The 23,224-nt window shown below is 45.8% G+C and overlaps 1 protein-coding gene across 1 annotated transcript in view; it reads right to left on the bottom strand.

The window, feature by feature from the left end:
• The window catches only part of nr3c2 (nuclear receptor subfamily 3, group C, member 2), a 383,204-nt gene that overhangs the window by 183,395 nt on the left and 176,585 nt on the right, over positions 1-23,224 (bottom strand). The window contains exon 3 of the mRNA XM_084318531.1: positions 9,002-9,129. Within this exon, the coding sequence (XP_084174657.1) occupies positions 9,002-9,129 (128 nt within the window). The remainder of the gene's footprint in view (positions 1-9,001; positions 9,130-23,224) is intronic.

Raw genomic sequence — 23,224 nt, 5'->3', positions numbered from 1 at the left:
ACTACTGTTGAAGAGCAATGTCCTTCAACGTCGGAGGCACGATCGCTGTGGATAACTGGAATGGCGATGAGATTATTGGATTCTTTTTTTTCACATTACCATATATGAAAGCTTGCGTTGATCTGATATTTATTTCTACTGCGATTGAAGCTATATGTGTTATAGCTGTTTGGTTGTTTTCCGTTGGGTTGCAGGAGGGGGGGCGCACCGGTCTAAATCACATTGCATGCGTGCACAACAAAGGATAATAGTGATGATCTAGCATTGATTTCAGGAAGATCCGATAATCAGGCGAAAAATTACAACATGTTTATTGAATTACACAAAAACGCTGTTTTCGTGTCTTTTCCCTGGAATTGCTCAGAAGCGGCCGGACTATGTTCATATTCTGATGACAAACAGCAGAGAGGGTAGGATCTTTTAACTGATCATTTTGAAGGGTGTGACTAAGAATTGTGTTGTGGAAATTGTTAATTGTAAATTAGTTTCACCCAGCTGACAGAAGCTGGAGGCGTGGCCATTGTGCATGGGCCTTTTGCTGCAGGTGTCAGTCATCAGTAATTAGTGATTTAAAGGCTTGCTGGCTTAGCGTCAGTGAAGCGTCGAGAAATGAAGAGGGACAAAGAGGAGTTTTCCTGGAGTTCTCCACAGAGGGATCCAGGGATCCACCTAGTGCTAAGTACACCATAATCCTATCTTTCACTCCACTCTGAAAACATTTTCCTTTCCCTCCCACTCTGCTATTTCTCTACTACCTCGCTTCCTCCCTACATCCTCCCTCCCTACGTCCTGGATAACCCCCAATAACTCATCAACACCTGCAGCATTATCTACAAACTATAACTTCACTCACACACCTCGACCTTCCAGACGGGGTGGAGGCACTGGCCTCATGACATCTCCTTCATGGGCTACAAACTTAACACCACTCCCAGAACTGTCACTCTCCTCTCTCGACTATCATGCAGTATCTGTCTTTAATCCTTTCAATCTCACCATTGTTACACTCTATCGCCCTCCAGGTCAGCTCGATCACTTCACAGATGAGCTGGACATGCTTCTAAGCTCCTTACCGGAAGATGGTACCCCTCTCCATCTATTGGGCGACTTCAACCTGCCTGACTCATCTCAGTCGGTCCCAGTGGTCTCCCTCCTACAATCGTTTGACCTGACTCCCACTGCCAGCCTCCCACCCACAGGGCAGGCAACTCCTTGGATCTCATATTTTCCCGTAACTCCAGCATCATTAACACCACGGTAACTCCCCTACATGTATCTGACCATTCCTTCATATCCTTCTCACTAACTCTCATGCTTAACCGAAAGGTCTTCACCCCAACTCAAACCGTCTCACTCAGAAGCAACCTGCCCTCCCTATCCCCCTCCACCCTCTCCTCTGACATACTATCCGCTCTACCTTTGAGTGACACCTTCTCTGTTCTCCCCACAGAGATGGCAACCCCCACCCTCCTCTCAGCCCTTGCAACCTCCTTCGACAAGTTCTGTCCCCTCGTTGAGAAACCTGCCCGCCGTTCCCCACCCAGTTCATGGCTGATGGATGCAGTGAGAGAACAAAGACAGAGCCTGAGAGCGGCTGAGAGGAAGTATAGAAAGTCACGCCTCACTGCTGACATTGACACATATCACAACCTCTTGTTAACATTCTCCAAAACCATTACTAATACCAAATCAATGGGTTAATCACAGATACGCATTGTATGCATGGTTCGCATGTGTGCCAAATGGTGACCTCGGAGCAGGTCCTAAATTATTATTATTATTATTATTAAAGCTTCTTTCTTTCACCATAGGATCGAGGCCTCTGCCAAGAATCTTCGCAAACTGCATGCTACCATGTCCTCCCTCCTCCCCCCACCCCCTCCTCACTCATCTTTCTCTGCCGAAGACTTCGAGATCTTCTTTGAGGAAAAAGTGGAGAACATCCGCAGCTCCTTCTCCCAACCCCAATCAGTCTGGCTTCCGGACTGGCCACTCCACAGAAACGGCCCTGCGGTCACAGAGGCACTTCACTTAGCAAAAGCGAAAGGCCTCTCCTCTGTCCTGATTCTCCTAGATCTATCTGCAGCCTTCGACACAGTCAACCATCAGATCCTCCTCGCGGCCCTCGCAGGAATGGGAGTGGCTGGCTCTGCGCTGACATGGCTGACATCATACCTCAATGACCGCTCCTACCAAGTGTCATGGAGAGGGACCCTGTCGGCCACCCGCCCCCCTGCGGAGGGGTGTCCCCCAGGGCTCGGTCCTAGGACCCCTTCTCTTCTCCCTCTACACTAAATCACTGGGTAACATTATCACGTCTCATGGCTTCTCGTATCATTGTTATGCCGATGATACTCAACTCTTCCTCTCCTTCCCTCCCTCAGATATCCACGTCGCTGAGCGGATCTCGGCCTGTCTGTCTGACATCTCTGCCTGGATGACGACCAACCACCTCAAACTAAACCTAAGCAAAACAGAATTGCTCCACCTGCCGGCCAAATCCTCCCCCCTGACCGACCTTTCCATCACAGTCGAGAATGCAGCTGTGTCCGCGTCCCCGACCGCCAAGAACCTTGGTGTTGTCATCGACGACCAGTTGAACTTCTCTGCTCACATCGCAGCGACAACCAGAACCTGCAGATTCCTCCTGAGCAACGTCAGAAGGATCCGCCCCTTCCTGACAAAAGAAGCCACCCAACTCCTCGTCCAATCAACAGTCATCTCCCGCCTCGACTACTGCAACGCACTGCTCGCTGGCCTCCCGGCCACTGCCACCAAGCCTCTTCAACTCATTCAGAACGCAGCGGCCCGCCTGATCTCAAACCTACCGAAGTCGGCCCATGTCACCCCACTTATTAGGGACCTGCACTGGCTCCCCATTGCTGCACGTATCCGCTTCAAGGCCCTCGACCTAGCATACCGTGCAGCAAAGGGAACCGCTCCCGCCTACCTCCGGTCAATGGTCTCTAACTACACACCCTCAAGACCCCTACGCTCTGCATCTTCTGGCCACCTCAGACCTACTCCTATCCAAGCTCCGGGAGGGTCATCAAAGAGAAGTCGCCTATTCTCAGTCCTTGCCCCACAATGGTGGAATGAACTACCCACCCCAGTTAGGACAGCCGAAACCCGTCCAATCTTTCGCCGTCGACTAAAGACGCACTTCTTCAACCATTATCTGAAATAATAATAAAAAAAATAAAATAAAAAAATATATATATATCTAACCCTAACTAACCTTACTGTCATGCACTTGTCCTAATAAACTAACCTACACTGTAACACACAACACTTTGATGAACATTGTTACTCAGCTGATAGAGTTGTACCCTTACTGATGACTTGTCGTACAGAACTGGTAAGTCGCTTTGGATAAAAGCGTCAGCTAAATGACTAAATGTAATGTAAATGTATATTCAAAACGGTATAAAACGGAAATGTACGGATGAAAAAATAATCTGTTTTTTTGCACGTTGACCAGAAGCAGCTCAATGAGACTCGACGGCGCTATTAGACCCATAGCTATACTATAAAATATAGGTTTAGGTCTACAAAATACAACTACGTTTACATGGGTTTAATGGACAGCATGGAAGTGGTCACTTCCCGGAAGGGGCGTGGCACTCAATGTGTTAATAGAGACAAAGGCAGAATTCAACTTAATTAAGCATGTTTTATTAAGACATGTGGTAACACTTTATAATAACACTCAGTTATAAGACCTTTACAAGGTATTTGTAGATAATGAACTAATCATGAACAAACCATTTATATACATTCGTAAATTATTATAAAATAATTTATAACTATATTTGTATAACATTTACAAATTAGTTCTACATTATTTATAACTCATTATCAACATTGATTGTACTTGATTTGTTTGATTAAATAATGTTGTTTAATGTGTAGTAACACATTTGTAGATGCTTTTAAAAATGGATATGAAAAAACAACTATACTGTACCTCCATTTATTTGTTCATGTTCAACAAATTATTTGTTAAGACATTCATAAAACATCTATAAATCAGTGTTCAGTGTTCTGATGGCCTGGGGGAAGAAGCTGAGCCGGAGCCTCTCTGTTCTCGCAGCGTGTGTACGTAGGCGCTTGCCTGACCGCAGCAGCTTTTATCGTTTTCTGCAGCTTTCTCCAGAACTTGATTTATAGCCCTAAATGCATTATATTGATGATCAAATAGAGTTTGGTAGAAATCTGTGCGAGATAAAAAATGTCAACTGGACGTGCTTCTAGGAGTTACTACGTATGATCTGATGTTGACCGGATGGGCGGGGGGTCGTTTATAATTCCGTGGGCAACGTTATATCATTCATCTAGTGTGGGTGATATGATCATCAGAGCAGTTTATATGGAACACGTTAAAAAAAACGCTGAATCTTACCGTAGCTTCCTCATAGCGTTGGGCGATGAGCGTGGAGCAGAGATATTCCTATTATGGGATGTAGAAATACCTGATCCATTTCCAGGTTGTATAATAGTATATACGTCCAAATCATGTTGTTTATCGAGTTATTTGCAACCGATCGACATCCATTGTGTCAAGATGGAGTCCTGCTAATGATAGCGAGTGCCCGGACGAAATATGGGTGAGCACCACTTCATCCGCATCACTTCCTGTTTGGGCGAGCGGCCGATCGGCCACCAGATGGCGCTCTTGAACCGTTGGAGAATTGAGAGGGGCTCACCAGTACATATAATGTCTCCGGGGGAGAAATATGATTTCGATCACAGATTTTTGAAATATTGATATCAAAGACGCTGTCCAGCGTCTTCGGCAGAATAAGCATGGCGGGGAAAGACGCTGAACAGCGTCTCTGGCGATTAAAGTGTTAAGAATATAAGCCTGGCGACCAAAGTGTTAATTGACCTGCCTGGTTAAATAAAGGTTAAATACATTTGAATTTTTTTTAATTATTTTAAATGTCATATCAATATGAATAGGCTATGCATGCATATTTTGTCAAGCACAAAAAGGCAATAGTGTTTCCTATACTCGTGAGACAAATAAAATATTTTCCCCCTATAAATTAAAGGGGACATGCATTGCTATTCCTTTCACTATTTGGGCAACTTTACACCATTCCTGTGAGTCTATGGAACACATCTGTAAAGTTTTTTTCAAAAAAATGCATTGTTTTATATTTTTTATCAAGTACTCAAAAGCAAAAATGTTCTACTTCAAGATTTCAAGCTGTTTTGGCTGGGCTCCGCCCATAAGCACTTTGAGTGACAGTCACCCACAGTCTGCGACTGGCAGACAGAGAGAGAGATAGAAAGATTGAGGGGGATACTAATTAATTTCACCGCAGGGGGGCATAATCCCACGGGACAATGCATTGTTAACTTGTTTCAAATTACAATATATACCCCTGTGATTATTATTGCACGGATCGGAATATGGGCGTGCGTGTGGGAGTCAAAAATATTTTGACAGTGATATGCGAGTGCTCCCAGGGAGAAGACCCACACCAGCCCTGCGCGCCGGTCGAGGTTGTGTGTGTATAAATGCGTGTGTGTTTCCCCACGCGCCGGTCGAGGTTGTGTGTGTGTAAATGCGTGTGTTTGTTTTCCCGACAGAAGCTCCTGTCCCTCTCTATCTATCTATCTCTCTCTCTCTCTCTCTCTCTCTCTCTCTCTCTCTCTCCCTATCCTCCTCTCTCGTTCTCTGCCTCTCTCTGTCAAAACCCGCTTGAGGAAGTGTCGGTTATTTCCACTTGAGCGAATGGTTGCGCTACAACCATAGAGGGGGCGTTACTGCAGATCAGCTCCTTGCTACGTCGCATTGCGAGTCAAATCAGAATGACCTAATTCACTGGGGGAGGAGATTGTCTCAACTGAATTAGAGCAATCCGCCAAAATAGTAATTAGAGACACAGACCCATTGATACTAACCCCCATTGCTATAAAACAATGCTAAACACTGGAAAAGGCCATTTATAAGACACAGGACCTTTAAGACTATTACTAGCTCCGGGATCCGTTCAGCTCTCTCTCTCTCAGTATCAGCTACTAATTTGGCTGCTAAAGTCCAGGATGAACTGGAGAATTAGCCAGAATTAACTGCACGGCATCGGTGAAATGTGATCAGATAACTTTTGTCCTCTTCTACAGATGAATGTCCTCTTTTGTATGTTGAGAGAAAAAAAGAAAGAAGAGAGAGAAAGAGAGATTGCAGGGGAGAATGTGGAACCATATCAGCCATATCAGTGCTTGTGTCAGGGGTGAGCACCAAGATGGGTGACATAGTTCCACATTATCCCCTTGCAATCGCTCTCGACATACAAAAAATAATGTTTTAACGACAAGAGGGGGGTTGAGACGGGTTTTGACGTTGGGAGGAGAGAGAGAGAGAGAGAGAGAGAGAGAGAGAGAGAGAGAGAGAGAGAGAGAGAGAGAGAGAGAGAGAGAGAGAGATCCAACATTCAAAGATCTTGTCAATTGTGAACCTGGGCCCCGTTCCATGTACCGGGATAACCGAGTTAGCCGGATAAAGTTATCCGGCTAACTCGGTTAGCCTGACTTTCCGATTTCATGTACCTGGATTTTCCAAATCACCATGACAACATATCCAAAAGTTTGAGCCTGGTCGAAAGCAGAGTTCAAGTTCAAGTTAGCCTGAACTATCGCCACGCCCCCGCAAAGAAGTGACAGCCCGTTTCCTGAAACTATTCCCACAGTCTACGATCTGCATTATACCATTCTGAATTACGTTTTTGTGCTCCATTCTTCCAGAGGGGGCTTTTGAAATGTAAAATAGACCCAAAATGCTGATATTAAATTCACTTTGTCCTAAATAATGCACGTTATATATACCGTGGCGACGGTGGCGCTCGCTCGTGCGATGTACACAACAATGTGGTTATTTTAATTGTAACTGGGATTAAGATGTCTGATGAGATGCGCTGTTTGACGGATTTGAGAAATTGAATGAGCCGTTGACGTCACATGAATGAATGAGGATAAAGGAATAAAACGTCATTCAAAATAAGGAATATTCTAAACACGGGTCTCTCGTTCATTAATGTATAAACAATGAATTTATCCCATCTGGCACAGTGGCCCAGCGGTAGTGCTCAAGACTCCCAATCTTGCGACCCGGGTTCTAATCCCGGAGTTTCCAATATGATTTTTTTGAATATAATATTAATGATTATACGCCAAAGTAGCCTGGTTTTAAGTTAAAATATTATAAATCTACATGCATTGAGGATGTCATTCTTTATATAGCTCTCAACGTGCACCAAATTGAATTATTCCTATATTGCAAAAAGAAGGACCCCGGTCTTGAACCCGGGTCATCCGTGTGGAAGTCAAAAGAACAACCCGTTACACCACAGAGTAGATAAGTAAAAGATTGACTATACATCAATCAATGGGCAAGAAAGCCGTCTCGTAATTCTGTATAACAGTTAACTAGTTATTTTCGCTAGCAAGATCTCATTTGATTATTCAATCCAGCAGGCAAGTTTAAAGAAATATAATCTGATTGATTGAGGTAATGATGGACTTAGAATTAGCCTATAGATAACGCATTTAACTTGTCGGCGAGGCGATTGAGCCTATTGCAATCTGTCAATAAAGTCTTAAATCAATTAATCAATCAATGCCGTTGAGAATCAGGGTCTCTGCCATCGATACGTGCTGGCTTTCCACCTAAAACGGGAGCGCGCATCTAGCCTGACTCTCAAGTCTGGCTTGAGTTAACGAGACTGAATCCAGGTTTGTGAAACAGGAAAATCCCGGCTTCGAACATCGGGTTAACTGAAGCTGGATAATGGACATGTTGATCGACTTAGTTGAACCACGTACATGGAACGGGGCCCTGGTCTTGACTGTGTAGTGTTCACACTGCTACGTCAATAAAACAAAACATTACAAGAAAGTATGTTGTGTAGCGCGATGTAGTTGGTACAGCGATGTTGCAAGTTTGAGAGTTGTAGTTGTAGCGTGCACTTGTCGTTAGGTGTGATGTCTTCAGTGGGGTTAAGGTTAGGGTTAAGGTAAGTGCTTTTAAACAAACGTGCATAAGAAGATGTGGAGAACTGAATCGGATGAGGACACACACCTTCAAGTGTTCACTGTATCAGAGCCTTTCTAACAGATTATTGACCTCACAAATCTCACATTGACCGACCTCACAGGAATGTGCAAGATATGACGACAAAGTGACAAAAGGTCAAATATGTATTTATTTTAATATTCATTTATTTTCTATTTTCCCCATCATAAGCTTGTGTTTGGACATTTTCCTTTTATCAACATTGTCTGTGGATTTCTCGTTCCACTGGGATTGATCCTAATTGATATGTTTTGAAAACCTACACACTTGTGACTGATATCTCATTATCTCTGGACTTGAGTAACGAGCACAGATGTTCCCCATCATCTCTCCTAAATGGCCCTGGAGCTAAATGTATTTCTCTAAAGCTTTCCTTTAAGATACATATAAATATAATGGAGGGTTATAGATGCACTAACTATGATTTTCAATCATTTGAGATGAGGACTGTGTAGACTCAACCACGTACAATTGATGTACAACCCACCCAATTTCTTGATCCTCCAATCACAACTGCTGCCTCCATGGTTGTCCAAGATAGACAGCAGTTATGATTGGAGGATCAAGAAAAGAGGGTGGGGTTTGAGATAGGTCTATTAAGTTGGAATAATGATCGGGCCGGACCATGTTGGATGAGGACCATGTAGACTCAGCCACTAAAGTTACGTGCCTATTCATAGTGTTCTCACGACACCTCCTGACAAGCAATATACCGTAAGGCCACAGCTCATTGGCCACGGTTGTCATTGAATGATAATCACCTGTTGGTAGATTACAATCGCCTGTCGTTGGCTGAGGTGGAATACTATACATGCCAAGTAATTGTAACAAACAATCTTTCCCATGATCAGGGGAGCAGTGGAAAGGAACTATATTGGCTTAAAACAAAGGCCCAACACCGGATGTGGGTGAACGGCATACCTTCCACGGCTCGTTTGAAGAAGACTTTACAGCTGCCGCATGTGACAACACCGTAGTGACATCCGGACGCCTCGTCGCCGCACACTAGACACACTTTGGCCGTTGACGACGGTTGTCTCAGTGACGAGCTGAAACGACAATGACGCACAAAAGCACCTATTAATTCCTCCACCAAACACAACAAAAGAGACATAAAAAAAAAGTCAACTACACCAGGGGAAAGAGTCTTTACACAAACACTACGATACATTCTCAAGTTCCTGTGATATACAGTGGGGGGGGGGGGGGGGGCACAACATGGCTGGCCTTAAACATGTCAGACAACCCAGCGAAAAGGGGAGGGATTTGCACCCATATGATTTATAGCTTTTTGCCTGAGAGATTATAGCGACACAAATACAGAGGAGACAGAATTGTTTAGGTAAAACCTGGTACAAATTTGATTTGATTTGATTAGGGATCCCCATTAGCTGGTGCGATAGCTAAACAGTACAAGCTAAACAGAGAGAGAGAGATAATGTCAAGAAAGTGCAAGTCAAAACACTAGTGCTAAAGATGCACCAATAGAGGCATCTGTGTAGTGTAGAGGTAATAGCACCTGCTTACTACCGCAGAGGTCCAGGTTCAATTCCCAGTAGCGGTACTTCTGGTGCTGGCAGATTGGCTTGGGGTCCGGCTTGGGGTTTGTTATAAGATAAGATGATCCTTTATTAATCCCCTTGGGGAAATCCGGGTGTCAAAGCAGCATGGGGGGGATACAGGGTGGGGAGTACATAGCTTCACAGTCCTATACCGTGCAACTCTATTCACAGTTCTGAGTCCTATACTGTACTAATATGCAACTCAACTGAAGAAAGGACCCCAAGCCAATCTGCCAGGCTGAACATATACAATACCTATAACGGCTTGAACAGACGTTCCAACGAACACAATTGGCAGTGTTTGTGAGTGGGAAGCCGGTGGAGTATTACTCCTGGTTGTTGTATTAGCGACTCCTACTGATCAGTCAGGGCACCTGTTCAGCAGGGAGGGGATCTGGAGGAGATAGTATGAACCTCTGTGCACGTTACACTCTCCCAGTGAAACTCCTTGTGTTATGGTTTGTAACCGACCCCAATCGCACAACACAAGACAGGTATGAGAGTAAGCCAAGAACTGGGCATTTATTGAAACACACAGAAAACGGCACTGTCCCTTTAAGGGAGAACACAAATTACTGGAAAAACAAGAAGAAGGGAAAAAGGCACAGTGCCTTTAGGAGGCGAGCTGGCTAAGGGGAAGGCTAAGGGAACAGGACCAGGGCAAGGGACAAGGGCAGGAACAGGGAGGACTAGGAGGACTGGACGGGATGACTAGGAGGACTAGGACTGGACAGGGAGGGCTAGGAGGACAAGAGAGGGGAAACAGGGACAGAGGCTCGCGGAGGCGGGCTGGGGAGAGGGAGGACTGGAAGGACTAGACAGGGAGGACTAGGAGGACTAGACGGACTGGACAGGGAGGACTAGAGAAAACAGGGTAAGGCCTTGGAACAGGGCGAGGGCTGGAGCTGCTTACAGGGACAGAGAAAACAGACAAAGCCTGGGATACAAGCATTAAGGAATGTTGCTGCTCTGCAGCTTCTCCCGGGATGGTTCGTCTGAGGAATCAGACGGTGACGTCAGAGCCGCTCTGCAGAATCCTCTCGGCAACTCTCCGAGGTGGTAAACGGGACCGAGAGGGAGAGAGGGAGCGGGTTAGCTCAGAGTACAGTGGGGAACAGAGCAGGTGACAGGAGAAGTGACTTGTCCCAAAACAGAGTAATCCAAGTGACTGAATCTTCGGTGTGATTACACACAGTGAGCGATGTTCAAGCAAATATTATCCCAAATGAACTATCCAAAAAAGTAGGCACAGGGAGAGTGACAGTCAGACAAAAAGCAGGATCTCTTCAGTGTATAAAACACACGAAAAACGAATAGGGTCAAAGACAGTCTTGCCAAAACTCACCCAGGCGCTGTGCGTAAAGAGAGCGGGATCAAACAGGGCGAGCGCGTCGCCACGGGGAACGGGTTATCCAAGCGGAGGTCTGAGTGGTGCGCGACTGCTTGGAGTACGCGCCGGTACGGAGGGCGCATCTGGCGCGGAGGTCTGAGTGGTGCGCGTCTGCTTGGAGTACGCGCCGGTACGGAGGACGCATCTGGAGTGCGTCTGAATGCGCGTCTGGAGTGAAGAGCGCGTCTGCGCGGAAGAGCGCGCCAGGCTCGGAGGTCTGGATGGTGCGCGTCTGCTTTGAGTACGCGCCGGTACGGAGGACGCATCTGGAGTGCGTCTGAATGCGCGTCTGGAGTGAAGAGCGCGTCTGCGCGGAAGAGCGCGCCAGGCTCAGAGGTCTGGATGGTGCGCGTCTGCTTTGAGTACGCGCCGGTACGGAGAGCGCATCTGCTGCGCGGAGGTCTGGAGTGGAACACCGGAATACCTCCCGTAGAGGTTTAGAGAGCGCAGTGCGGTGTCTCCTTCCAGGCAAACGGCGACAGGTGGCGAAGGCTTGAGTGCATCTGGCGCGGAGGTCTGGATGCGCGTCTGGACGTCTGCTGCGCGGAGGTCTGAAGTGGAACACTGGAATACCTCCCGTGGAAGTTTAGAGAGCGCAGTCCAGTGTCTCCTTCCAGGCAAACGGCGACAGGAGGCGAAGGCTAGAGCGCATCTCACGCTGGAGATGAAAACAGCATAACAGACAGAGAACCTCCCGAAGGAGTCTTGGTGATAGAGATATGATACGGAACGACCCGACAGGAACTGAGGGGAGAGCGAGGTACTTAAAGCCCACAGGGGAACTAATTAGAATGCACATCAGGTGCGTGAAGGTAATTGATACTTGAAACTAAAAGTGTGTGTTCGGCACCAGACCAATCAAACACATAATGACAGGTAGTCCAAGGGTGTGGTTGCTGAAGAGCAAACGAACGCGAGGGTGGGGGCTAGTGAGGTGAGGAGAATGCAATTGATTAACAGAAAACTAAAGGAACAGAGCGAGTAGGCTTAAAGGAACAGAGCGAGTAGGTGAGCAGCGGACAAAACCTCACAGTACCCCCCCCCTCCACGGGAGCCACACGGCGACACAAAAATACAGACAGAGTGGCAGGGGACAAAACAAGGCAACAAACGAAAAGTACTGGGCCAAGCCAGCAGGGGAAGCCACAACAAAAATGGGGCTAGCAACTGGGGCAGGGTAGCCGAGGGGTAACAAGAGGAGCTGAGGGGTAACTAGAGGAGCTGAGGGGTAACCAGAGGAGCTGAGGGGTAACTAGAGGAGCTGAGGGGTAACCAAGAGGAGCACCGGGAAGGGGGCTAGCAGAGGGAAGGTAGCTGCCAGGGCACAGATAGCCACAGGGCCTATGCTAGCTGTACTGCTACATTAACAAAGAGGCTGCGCTAGCTGCCGGAGCTAGGCTAGCAGACAGGGCTGGAACAGGGGCACTGGAGAGGGGAACAGGGAAGGGGCTAGCAGAGGGAAAGGGTAGCTGCCAGGGCACTGACAGCTACAGGGCCTATGCCAGCAGCAAGGGCTGCATTAACATAGAGGCTGTGCTAGCAGCCGGGGCTGAGCTAGCAGACAGGGGCCAAGCTGGTAGTAGAGGCCTAACAAGCTGCAGGGGAGCTAACGCGGCTAACAGGGAAGCAAAAAGGGGAGTCACAGGCTAACAGGGGAGACTAACAAGCTAACAAGGGAGCCAACAGGGCTAACAGGGAAGCTAACAGGGCTAACAAAAAAAAAAAGGCAAACTCAACATACACCGTCTGTGCTGGCTGGGGTCGTCGATTGGTCGGGTCGTACTGTTATGGTTTGTAACCGACCCCAATCGCACAACACAAGACAGGTATGAGAGTAAGCCAAGAACTGGGCATTTATTGAAACACACAGAAAACGGCACTGTCCCTTTAAGGGAGAACACAAATTACTGGAAAAACAAGAAGAAGGGAAAAAGGCACAGTGCCTTTAGGAGGCGAGCTGGCTAAGGGGAAGGCTAAGGGAACAGGACCAGGGCAAGGGACAAGGGCAGGAACAGGGAGGACTAGGAGGACTGGACGGGATGACTAGGAGGACTAGGACTGGACAGGGAGGGCTAGGAGGACAAGAGAGGGGAAACAGGGACAGAGGCTCGCGGAGGCGGGCTGGGGAGAGGGAGGACTGGAAGGACTAGACAGGGAGGACTAGGAGGACTAGACGGACTGGACGGACTGGACAGGGAGGACTAGAGAAAACAGGGTAAGGCCTTGGAACAGGGCGAGGGCTGGAGCTGCTTACAGGGACAGAGAAAACAGACAAAGCCTGGGATACAAGCATTAAGGAATGTTGCTGCTCTGCAGCTTCTCCCGGGATGGTTCGTCTGAGGAATCAGATGGTGACGTCAGAGCCGCTCTGCAGAATCCTCTCGGCAACTCTCCGAGGTGGTAAACGGGACCGAGAGGGAGAGAGGGAGCGGGTTAGCTCAGAGTACAGTGGGGAACAGAGCAGGTGACAGGAGAAGTGACTTGTCCCAAAACAGAGTAATCCAAGTGACTGAATCTTCGGTGTGATTACACACAGTGAGCGATGTTCAAGCAAATATTATCCCAAATGAACTATCCAAAAAAGTAGGCACAGGGAGAGTGACAGTCAGACAAAAAGCAGGATCTCTTCAGTGTATAAAACACACGAAAAACGAATAGGGTCAAAGACAGTCTTGCCAAAACTCACCCAGGCGCTGTGCGTAAAGAGAGCGGGATCAAACAGGGCGAGCGCGTCGCCATGGGGAACGGGTTGTCCAAGCGGAGGTCTGAGTGGTGCGCGACTGCTTGGAGTACGCGCCGGTACGGAGGGCGCATCTGGCGCGGAGGTCTGAGTGGTGCGCGTCTGCTTGGAGTACGCGCCGGTACGGAGGACGCATCTGGAGTGCGTCTGAATGCGCGTCTGGAGTGAAGAGCGCGTCTGCGCGGAAGAGCGCGTCTGCGCGGAAGAGCGCGCCAGGCTCTGAGGTCTGGATGGTGCGCGTCTGCTTTGAGTACGCGCCGGTACGGAGAGCGCATCTGCTGCGCGGAGGTCTGGAGTGGAACACCGGAATACCTCCCGTAGAGGTTTAGAGAGCGCAGTGCGGTGTCTCCTTCCAGGCAAACGGCGACAGGTGGCGAAGGCTTGAGTGCATCTGGCGCGGAGGTCTGGATGCGCATCTGGACGTCTGCTGCACGGAGGTCTGAAGTGGAACACTGGAATACCTCCCGTGGAAGTTTAGAGAGCGCAGTCCAGTGTCTCCTTCCAGGCAAACGGCGACAGGAGGCGAAGGCTAGAGCGCATCTCACGCTGGAGATGAAAACAGCATAACAGACAGAGAACCTCCCGAAGGAGTCTTGGTGATAGAGATATGATACGGAACGACCCGACAGGAACTGAGGGGAGAGCGAGGTACTTAAAGCCCACAGGGGAACTAATTAGAATGCACATCAGGTGCGTGAAGGTAATTGATACTTGAAACTAAAAGTGTGTGTTCGGCACCAGACCAATCAAACACATAATGACAGGTAGTCCAAGGGTGTGGTTGCTGAAGAGCAAACGAACGCGAGGGTGGGGGCTAGTGAGGTGAGGAGAATGCAATTGATTAACAGAAAACTAAAGGAACAGAGCGAGTAGGCTTAAAGGAACAGAGCGAGTAGGTGAGCAGCGGACAAAACCTCACACCTTGCTGTCAAGTGAAAAGAGGCGGCTGGTGACTCCACATGTATCAGACGAGACATGTGGTAGTCTACACCCTCCCCAGACCAACAGAGGGTGGCACAACGACCAGGACTGGAGAAAATTTGAGAAAATTTTAGAAAAAGGCAAAAAAAAGATGCACCAATACTACTTGTTGATTGTGAGGTTGGTTCTGGGTCCTAAACCTTTAAGTATATCAATATCAGTCCGAATATCAGTCCGAACACAACCCCCGCAAACACCCCCCCCCCCCCCCACTCCTACCCCCCCCCCCCCCCCCCCCCCAACCACCTCCAATGTACAGTCCCACCCCCACCTACCCAATCCAATGTACAGTTTCTACGCCTAAATGTATATACTCTTTTCTTTCTGGACTCTTTTTGTATCACAAATACAGTACTGTAATTGCAAATCTGGTATGTCATAAATGTATAGATGTAGCAGTACTGTCTATCTGTATGTCATGTATGTCATATATGTTACGATGAATTGGAAATGGGGGACCCTGGTGGAAACAAGACGAAAGTCTTTCTCTGGTCTGCATCCCCTTAACAATTGTATGTATTGAGCTGTACTGCACTGTACCCATTCTGCAATCTGTTAATAAAGTTTTCATTCATTCATTCATTCATTCAGTCGATGCCAAGCATAGATCTGATCCATTACTTTTACTGAACAGTATAGACTAAGACCATCAGCTTGGGCTCGCTGGACAAAAATGAGAGAGACTTTTTTTTTTCCATTAGAGATATCTTACAACCTTCTACTGTATGTGCTAAAAAGACAGAACGTCTAAACGCTCTGCTCTGCTTTTATTTCTGATAGGTTGTCCATGGCTCTTGCTATCAGGAAATTATCCAATACCCATACCCTGTTGAAGCCTGGATACAGCTTGATATTCGATGCCAGCTTTGGTATTTGTGCGTCCCTAACTACTATAGACAAGGGCATAGGTACTGGCCTGGGTATTGACATAAATGATAGTAAACACAAGATACTATAGTATAATGATGACATATCCTTATGTTACAAAATAGTATAATGATGGCTGATCCTTATGTTACAAAATCGTATAATGATGGCCGATCCTTATGTTACAAAATAGTATAATGATGACAGATCCTTATGTTACAAAATAGTATAATGATGGCCGATCCTTATGTTACAAAATAGTATAATGATGGCTGATCCTTATGTTACAAAATAATATAATGATGACAGATCCTTATGTTACAAAATAGTATGATGACAGATCCTTATGTTACAAAATAGTATGATGATGACAGATCCTTATGTTACAAAATAGTATGATGATGACACACACTTTCAATTTTGGGTTTCGTGTCACAAGTTGGATGTTGAAATGCATGTCCTTATCCAGGTAACATGGCATGTGGATAGTGTTGTTCTTTCAGTGAACCACAAACACCGGGCCAAAGAGCCGTTAATCAGTCTGCTCCGGTTCTATTTCCCGGATCCAAGTTTAATTCGCATTTTGTCCCTGGGTGTCCTCTATAATTTAATCAGAGGACATTATTTAACTTTGATGTTTGTAATGTACACACATGCGCGCGCGAGCGGTGAGTGTTGTATTATTAACACATGATGACAAATCAATCAAAACTTGTTCAGGTGTCAAGTTCGACTGTCATGTTTTGGTGCGTATAAACAGTTAAGACATCATATAAATTAAATCCATCCATTTAATATAAAATGGAAAATATCAAAGTTTAATGAGACACTGTGTGCAGTCAGTGCATGTGCATAGGCAGGCCCAAGGTACACTGTCATTAGAGAAAACACATCCTCGATCAGATGGTAATTCATATATTTACTGTTATTACGTTCAATCTACAGTACACCATTTGCAATTAAAGCATTTAGCCGGCGTTGGTCACCTGAGCGACTTGTGAAATGGTTAGCATAGCAGCGGAGGTTAGTGTCTCTGGTCCAGTAATAGGAATCAACCTCGGCATAAAAGAAGAGGTTCCCATGGGACAAGAACAAGAACCAGGAAAGAGACAGAGGGGATATTTTTTTCTCTCCACGCCAGCATAAATCTTATGTCTCAAGCTGAGCTGTGGTACATAGACACAGAGTCTGCGAGGAGAGGGAAGGGTAGAGGTAATTTAAAAAAAAAAAAAAAAAAAAAAAAAAGGATCAGGCGACCCAAATATAGTTTGGCTGAGTCAGCGAGGATGTGATTAAATGCCTCGGATGAAACCTGACATAGTTTGGTCCAGTTTTGTGGCTCACAAGAATGCTCTGTGGACGGAGGCTGAAAGTCACAAAGGTGATGCACATGCTAAAGGACTGAAAGTCACAAAGATGAAGCACATGGCACAGGGCTGAAAGGCACAAAGATGATGAACATGCTAAAGGACTGAAAGTTACAAAGATTATGCACATGGCACAGGGCTGAAAGTTACAAAGATGATGTACAGGGCTGAAAGTTACAAAGATGATGCACATGGTACAGGGCTGAAAGTCACTCTTTCAGATGATGCACATGGCACAGGGATGAAAGACAGAAGTCAAAGTCAGACAAAAATGCTATGAATCAGCCCTCAACGTCTGAATTCCAGGTAGGAAACTCAGACATGACACAACAACTTTTCAAGAATGCAGTTATCCAACGTCATATCAATATGGCAGCATATACTACTATGGCATACATGCAACGGCCAGGACTCATACCCCACCGACTTCCCATCCGCAAACACTGCTGATTGTGTTCGTAGGAACGTCTGACAAAGCCAGAGTTAACGCTGCCGGGAATTGAAGCCGGGTCTCTGTGATGGTACACTACCAAACAACATCAATCTTTAGACAATTGAAGCTAGATTATCATCAAGGTAATTCAACACAGTTTCTTTCTCTGCATATATTGTGCTTTGAAACCAGCGACACAAACAACCTCTTTTGTGTTGGTCAGTGATTCTGCCATAGATAAACTACATCTCACATATGGTTTCTCCCTCTGTATTTCCGAGCTGGACATTGAAATGCACTGAGGTCGTAATTCCTATCTCAGACTTTAGAAAATATTTGCTAAGTCAGTAGTTAGCAGGACTAGCAATAGCCACCATGGTTAGACATACAAAGAAAATACCAGGACCAACACAAAGTCAGACTCCATCATCCACTGAAAGTACGGAAGGACAAATAACCAGTTTAATTGCTCAGATGAAGGCAAGTGTACTAGAAAATGAAAGCGATCATATTTTAGCCAAAAGTCGGGTGAACAACATCAAAAATCTTTTCAAGATGGTGACAAAAATTATAGCAATGACCACAGATAGATGTCATCAAACATATTTAGCTGATTAGCACCTTAAAATGACAGTCTGTAATACATTATTGGGTTAGTTTAATATACAGTGAAATAAAAGTTTTAGAATTGGAATGATTTTTATTTATGTCCCATTAACACTTTCTTCGCCAGGCTTATGTACATCCTCTGCCAGCTCTATTTGTCTATGGAGAAGTTCCCCTTCTTTGCAGGGCTATAACTTTTAAAATTGTATTGCTAAATTGACATTACTATGTCCCATTCAACGTCAATTATCTATCGTTCAGGATGTTTGAACGTTATACTTTTTCATTCACATATTCATACTAAAATACGGTCTAAAGTATAAATATGTTTTTATCGTTTTCTGCAGCATTCTGCAGAACGTGATTTATAGCCCTAAATGCATTATATTGATGATCAAATACAGTTTGAAAGCGACTTGCGCGAGAAAATTTCAAATGGACGTGCTTCTAGAAGTTACTACTTATCATCTGATGTTGACCGGATGGGGGGGGGGGTCGTTTATAATTCCGTGGCCAACGTTAGATGATTCATCTAGTGTGGGTGATATGATCATTAGAGCAGTTTGTATCGAACACGGTAAAAAAAAATGCTGAAACTCACCGCAGCTTCCTCGTAGCGTTGGGCGATGAGCATGGAGCAAAAATATTCCTATTATGGGATGTTGAAATATGCGATCCATCTCCAGGTTGTATAATAGTATATACGTCCAAATCATGTTGTTTATCGAGTTATTGGTAACGGATCACTATCCATTGTGTCGCGCTCGAGTCCCGGGACCTATAGCGAGTGATCGGACCGAATTTGGATGAGCACCAGTTTCCGTTTCCGGTTTGGGCGATCCGCCGATCGGCCACCAGATGGCGCTCTTGAACCGTTGGAGAGTTGAGAGGGGATCAACAGTAGATCTCAAGTCTCCGGGGGAGAAATATGATTGCGATCACAGATTTTTGAAATATTTATCTCAATGACGTGTTACGGCGTCATTGGCAGAATTAGCATGGCGGGGAATGACGAGTTTAGGCGTCCTTGGCGATTAAAGTGTTAATAATTATGTCCTCAATCGATAAACTGAGGTGGAATTAGGCAGATACCTGTAGCATAATATAACATATAGTAGCATTTGCTTCTCATACACAGACCCACAAGCGCGCATGCACGCCCGTCGCCCGCCACACACACACACACACACACACACACACACACACACACACACACACACACACACACACACACACACACACACACACACAGCACAACAACAGCAGGGTACACAGAGAGAACATTGTAACATTAGAAGTGGCCTCAGCCCCCCCCCCCCCCCCCCCCCCATCCCTGTCTCTCGGCTAATTAGCTCTCTCCCATCTCAATCAATAACATACAAGGTGATTGTCTGGTTAACATTCTCCTTACATCCTTCATCAAATCAGATGTCTTCCCTGCCAAGACCCCCCCACCCTCTCTCCCTCTCCTATTTCTCATTCTTTCCCTCGTATCTTTCTCTCGCTCTCTGTCTCTAATTTTTTGTCTCTCCTACTGTATCTCTCTCTCTCTCTCTTGCTCTGTCACACAGAAACGCATAGACTCTCACTGTGTTTATACACTTTTTTTTTTTAACACAAATACACAAACACAGGCACAGACACACACATTCTCTCCCTCGCACACACACACACACACAAGACAATCTCTCTCTCTCTCTCTCTCTGTCACATACACACAGACTCACGCACAGCCATAATTGCTCTCAGGGACTGGCTGGATGGGTACTAGAGCAGCGGCACACTCAGATACAATCAGGGCCACTGATCTAATTCCCTCTCGTCCATCTACACACACATTCAATTTGTTAGGACGCTTAGAGGAGTCCCTGGTGAGGTGTGTGCATCTGACCAGATCTAACTGGCAATAGGTTGGTTTCAGCTGCTGCGCGCACGTGTGTATGTGTGCATAATGTTCCTGCTTGGAACGTGTGTAACTTGTATATCTGTTGAATACTCCCCCCACTTGAATATATACTTGAATACTCCCGCTTCCCACTAAAAAACAGCTCTGGAACACAGAACCAGTCAGGTTCAAAGAAGCAACAGCTGTGAACCCATGCAGATTCCTCTTCAAAAAAGTCCACATTTTATGGACTAGAAGATTACATCTCCTATCCAAGGTTCCCTTGAAAAAGTACGCATCTAACTACCCACTCAATCCTGGCTGGGTAATCATGCTGCAGCACCACATTAAAACCCATAGTGCTGCTCACCAGTCAGCCCAGCCGCCCGCCCGCCGGTCCCCCGACAAGGTGACTTCCCCTCCCTAGGAGGAATATATAGGTCACTCTCTCTCTCTCTGCTTATGAAACCAGAGCAGACAGACAGAGCAGCCTGCCTGCAGTGACTGTGCACCACCACAGCCTCCAACAGTCCAAAACACAGTGGCAGAGAGACGCCCTTAATCAGGCTGTGTTCTTCAGATGTCGCCGTTTCCTATAAGAAGCACAAATGTTTGTGAATCGGATCATATTTTCCCCAAATTCGGTTTTAAAATATATAAGATAAGATAAGATAAGATATTCCTTTATTGATCCCCTTGGGGAAATTCAGGCATCATAGCAGCATGGGGGAGGGGAGGTACAGGTAGTAGAAGACATACAGATCACAGAATTCTGTTATTATATAATACAGAATTATACTGTATTATGTTATATACAGTGCTGCAAATACTTTAATGAATTACCTTTCTGTTTGACCTCACTTTTCTTTAGATTTTGCTTTGAATCTGCTCCCAAAAGGCAAACTTCCTCTGTCCGCCAGCATGAAGGCCTCTGTTGTTGCTGCTTAACGACATCAGAGGGATGTCTGGTCAAAGCAAGTTAAACCTTTTTAAATCCCGCAGCCAGATATTGCTGTCATGCTTTATGTGTTACTGGCCCACACAGAGCGGGGCCGCTGGAGGACGCTTCTGTAGATAGCAACAGTGGCTTGCAACTGTAACCTTGTGTTTAACACATTTAGGGGGGGACCACGGATAATACGATTACAAGGCCAGACAAGCAGTAACACTTCTCTGAGAGACTTTTTACTTTTACGGGGGGGGGGGGGGGGGGGGGGGGATAAAATGGTCAAATGTATGAATTATTATTAAAAAAAAATTTACAATTGAGTAAATAGGCAAAATGTATAAAATGGACATGTTTCAGCAATATGGCATCATGACAGTTGCCTATTACTCACAGGTGATATTGTCTTAGTGTTAATATTGAGACGTATAATGTGTTAATTGCACTCTTCCAATAAACCAAAATGTATATTTTTTTATGAAATAATCACATGCTGGTGTTCTGGCAGAATTGGTGCTGGAGTTCCCTTATCCAGAAACCAAAAAGGACCACCCATAACATTAATTTGGTCATCATATTTGCATAAGACAATGTGTGTGATAACCTTAAAAGCCACTCAACACAGGCGTGCACTGTAATCGTTTTGCAATTACTGTAGCCTGTGTGTTATGTGCAGGGTTGGGTGGGGGGTTCTGCAAACTAGAACAGATTCATGTCCTCTTGACCTTTGTATTCTCTATTTCTGGGTCTGGTGGTCGAAGACGAACTCAAGGGGACTGACAACACTAATAGATCAAAGGTCTTGTTCTTTGTCTCGATTTTTTTTTTTTGCTCTTCTCTTTCTCTAAATCTGCAGAAAACCCCAGGGCAGCAGTTTCATTGTTCCCAGTGTCCTTTCATCTTTAAAGATAACACACTGCTAACGACTTGATTCAATCGCGGTTTGCTTCCCACGAGGACGCAGACGAGCGTGGGTAAACAATGACTATTTCTCCGTAATGTACACAAACAGAAAGATGAACGTCTGTAATATTTTTTTTATGTCTCAGTTTCTCTCTCTCTCTCTCTGATCCACATGCTTCTTAAAGAGAAGGTGGCAGAAGTCTTGCTCTGATTTCGCGGCTGGATGAGGCCCACGGCGCAAGAGAAGGTTGTTATTTTCTTTCAGGACCACAGCAGACAGATGTTCGGCCTCAAATTGGTCTCGAGTCTTGGAACACTAATTTGGATGTCACACTGGGAGCATACTTCAAATGGTTCACATATCTTTGCCCGCCCTCCGCATCCCCCTCCCCCCCCCCCCAGCTGTGGATGGAATGCTAAGTCAGCGTGAGCTAACTCTGGTTATTCAAGACAAACATGTTTCACATTCAGGAAATGTATGTACAGGGATAATCCTACTAGCCGTTCTAAGGCTACGTTCACACTGCAAGCCGCTTGTGCTCAATAGTGATTTATTGTTCAGATCAGATTTCTTTTTTGGCTGTTCACACTCTTCTTGTGAACAATATCAGATTCCAATGTGAACTGGTCATGCTCCTGAACTGACCGGCATACGCAAATGAACAATAATGAAGATGGAAGTAAACATGGAGGACACTGAAGTCACAGTGTATGGTTTAATGTATAAGTTGATGTGCAGTGGAGGCCAGCAAATTCATGAGCATAAAGATAAGATAAATGCGGGCGAGGAGGAGGTGAAAGAGAGCCATTTCTTCTTTCAAAATGCTTTCAAACAAAGACCGGGTTATGATACGTCCCCTCAGGTTTAGCTTGTACAGAAATATCATCCCAAATACTTAAACAAACACCTCACTGACCACCTCCATCACAGGCACAGCTGTCTTTCATGTTTGCATTCCCTGAGTGACTCATGCCAGCAAAGTCGCATGAATTCTGATATGACTCAGACTGCGCAAATCAGAATTGAAAATTGTAAATTTATAAATGTAGCCTAAGAAGCCTACCAATTTTGGGGGCGGGGGGGGGGGGGGGGCTTTTTCCTGAACTCTGTCAAAGCCAGGGATTGGGTCAATTCACTTTCAAGTCGGACAATTAGGCTATTCAAGAAGGAAGCAGAACGTGCAGTTTGTAGGAGGCACTGATATCACCTCCTGACTCCTAAACCTTCCAATCTGTTATCAAACAGTGACCTCTAGGCAAAAAAGCCCCTCTTGGTATTGTGCTTTGTTAACAATTCTTTTTATCAGATGTGTGGTTGAACACTGATCTCTCCACACACAAGCACGCACGCACGCACGCACACACACACACACACACACACACACACACACACACACACACACACACACACACACACACACACACACACACACACACACACACACACACACACACACACACACA

This window comes from Notolepis coatsorum (assembly GCF_963971535.1).
Source record: "Notolepis coatsorum genome assembly, chromosome: 7".
Classification (NCBI taxonomy): Eukaryota; Metazoa; Chordata; class Actinopteri; order Aulopiformes; family Paralepididae; genus Notolepis; species Notolepis coatsorum.
The sequence above is the reverse complement of the archived record's forward strand: the minus strand, read 5'-3'. Positions and strand labels throughout refer to the sequence as shown.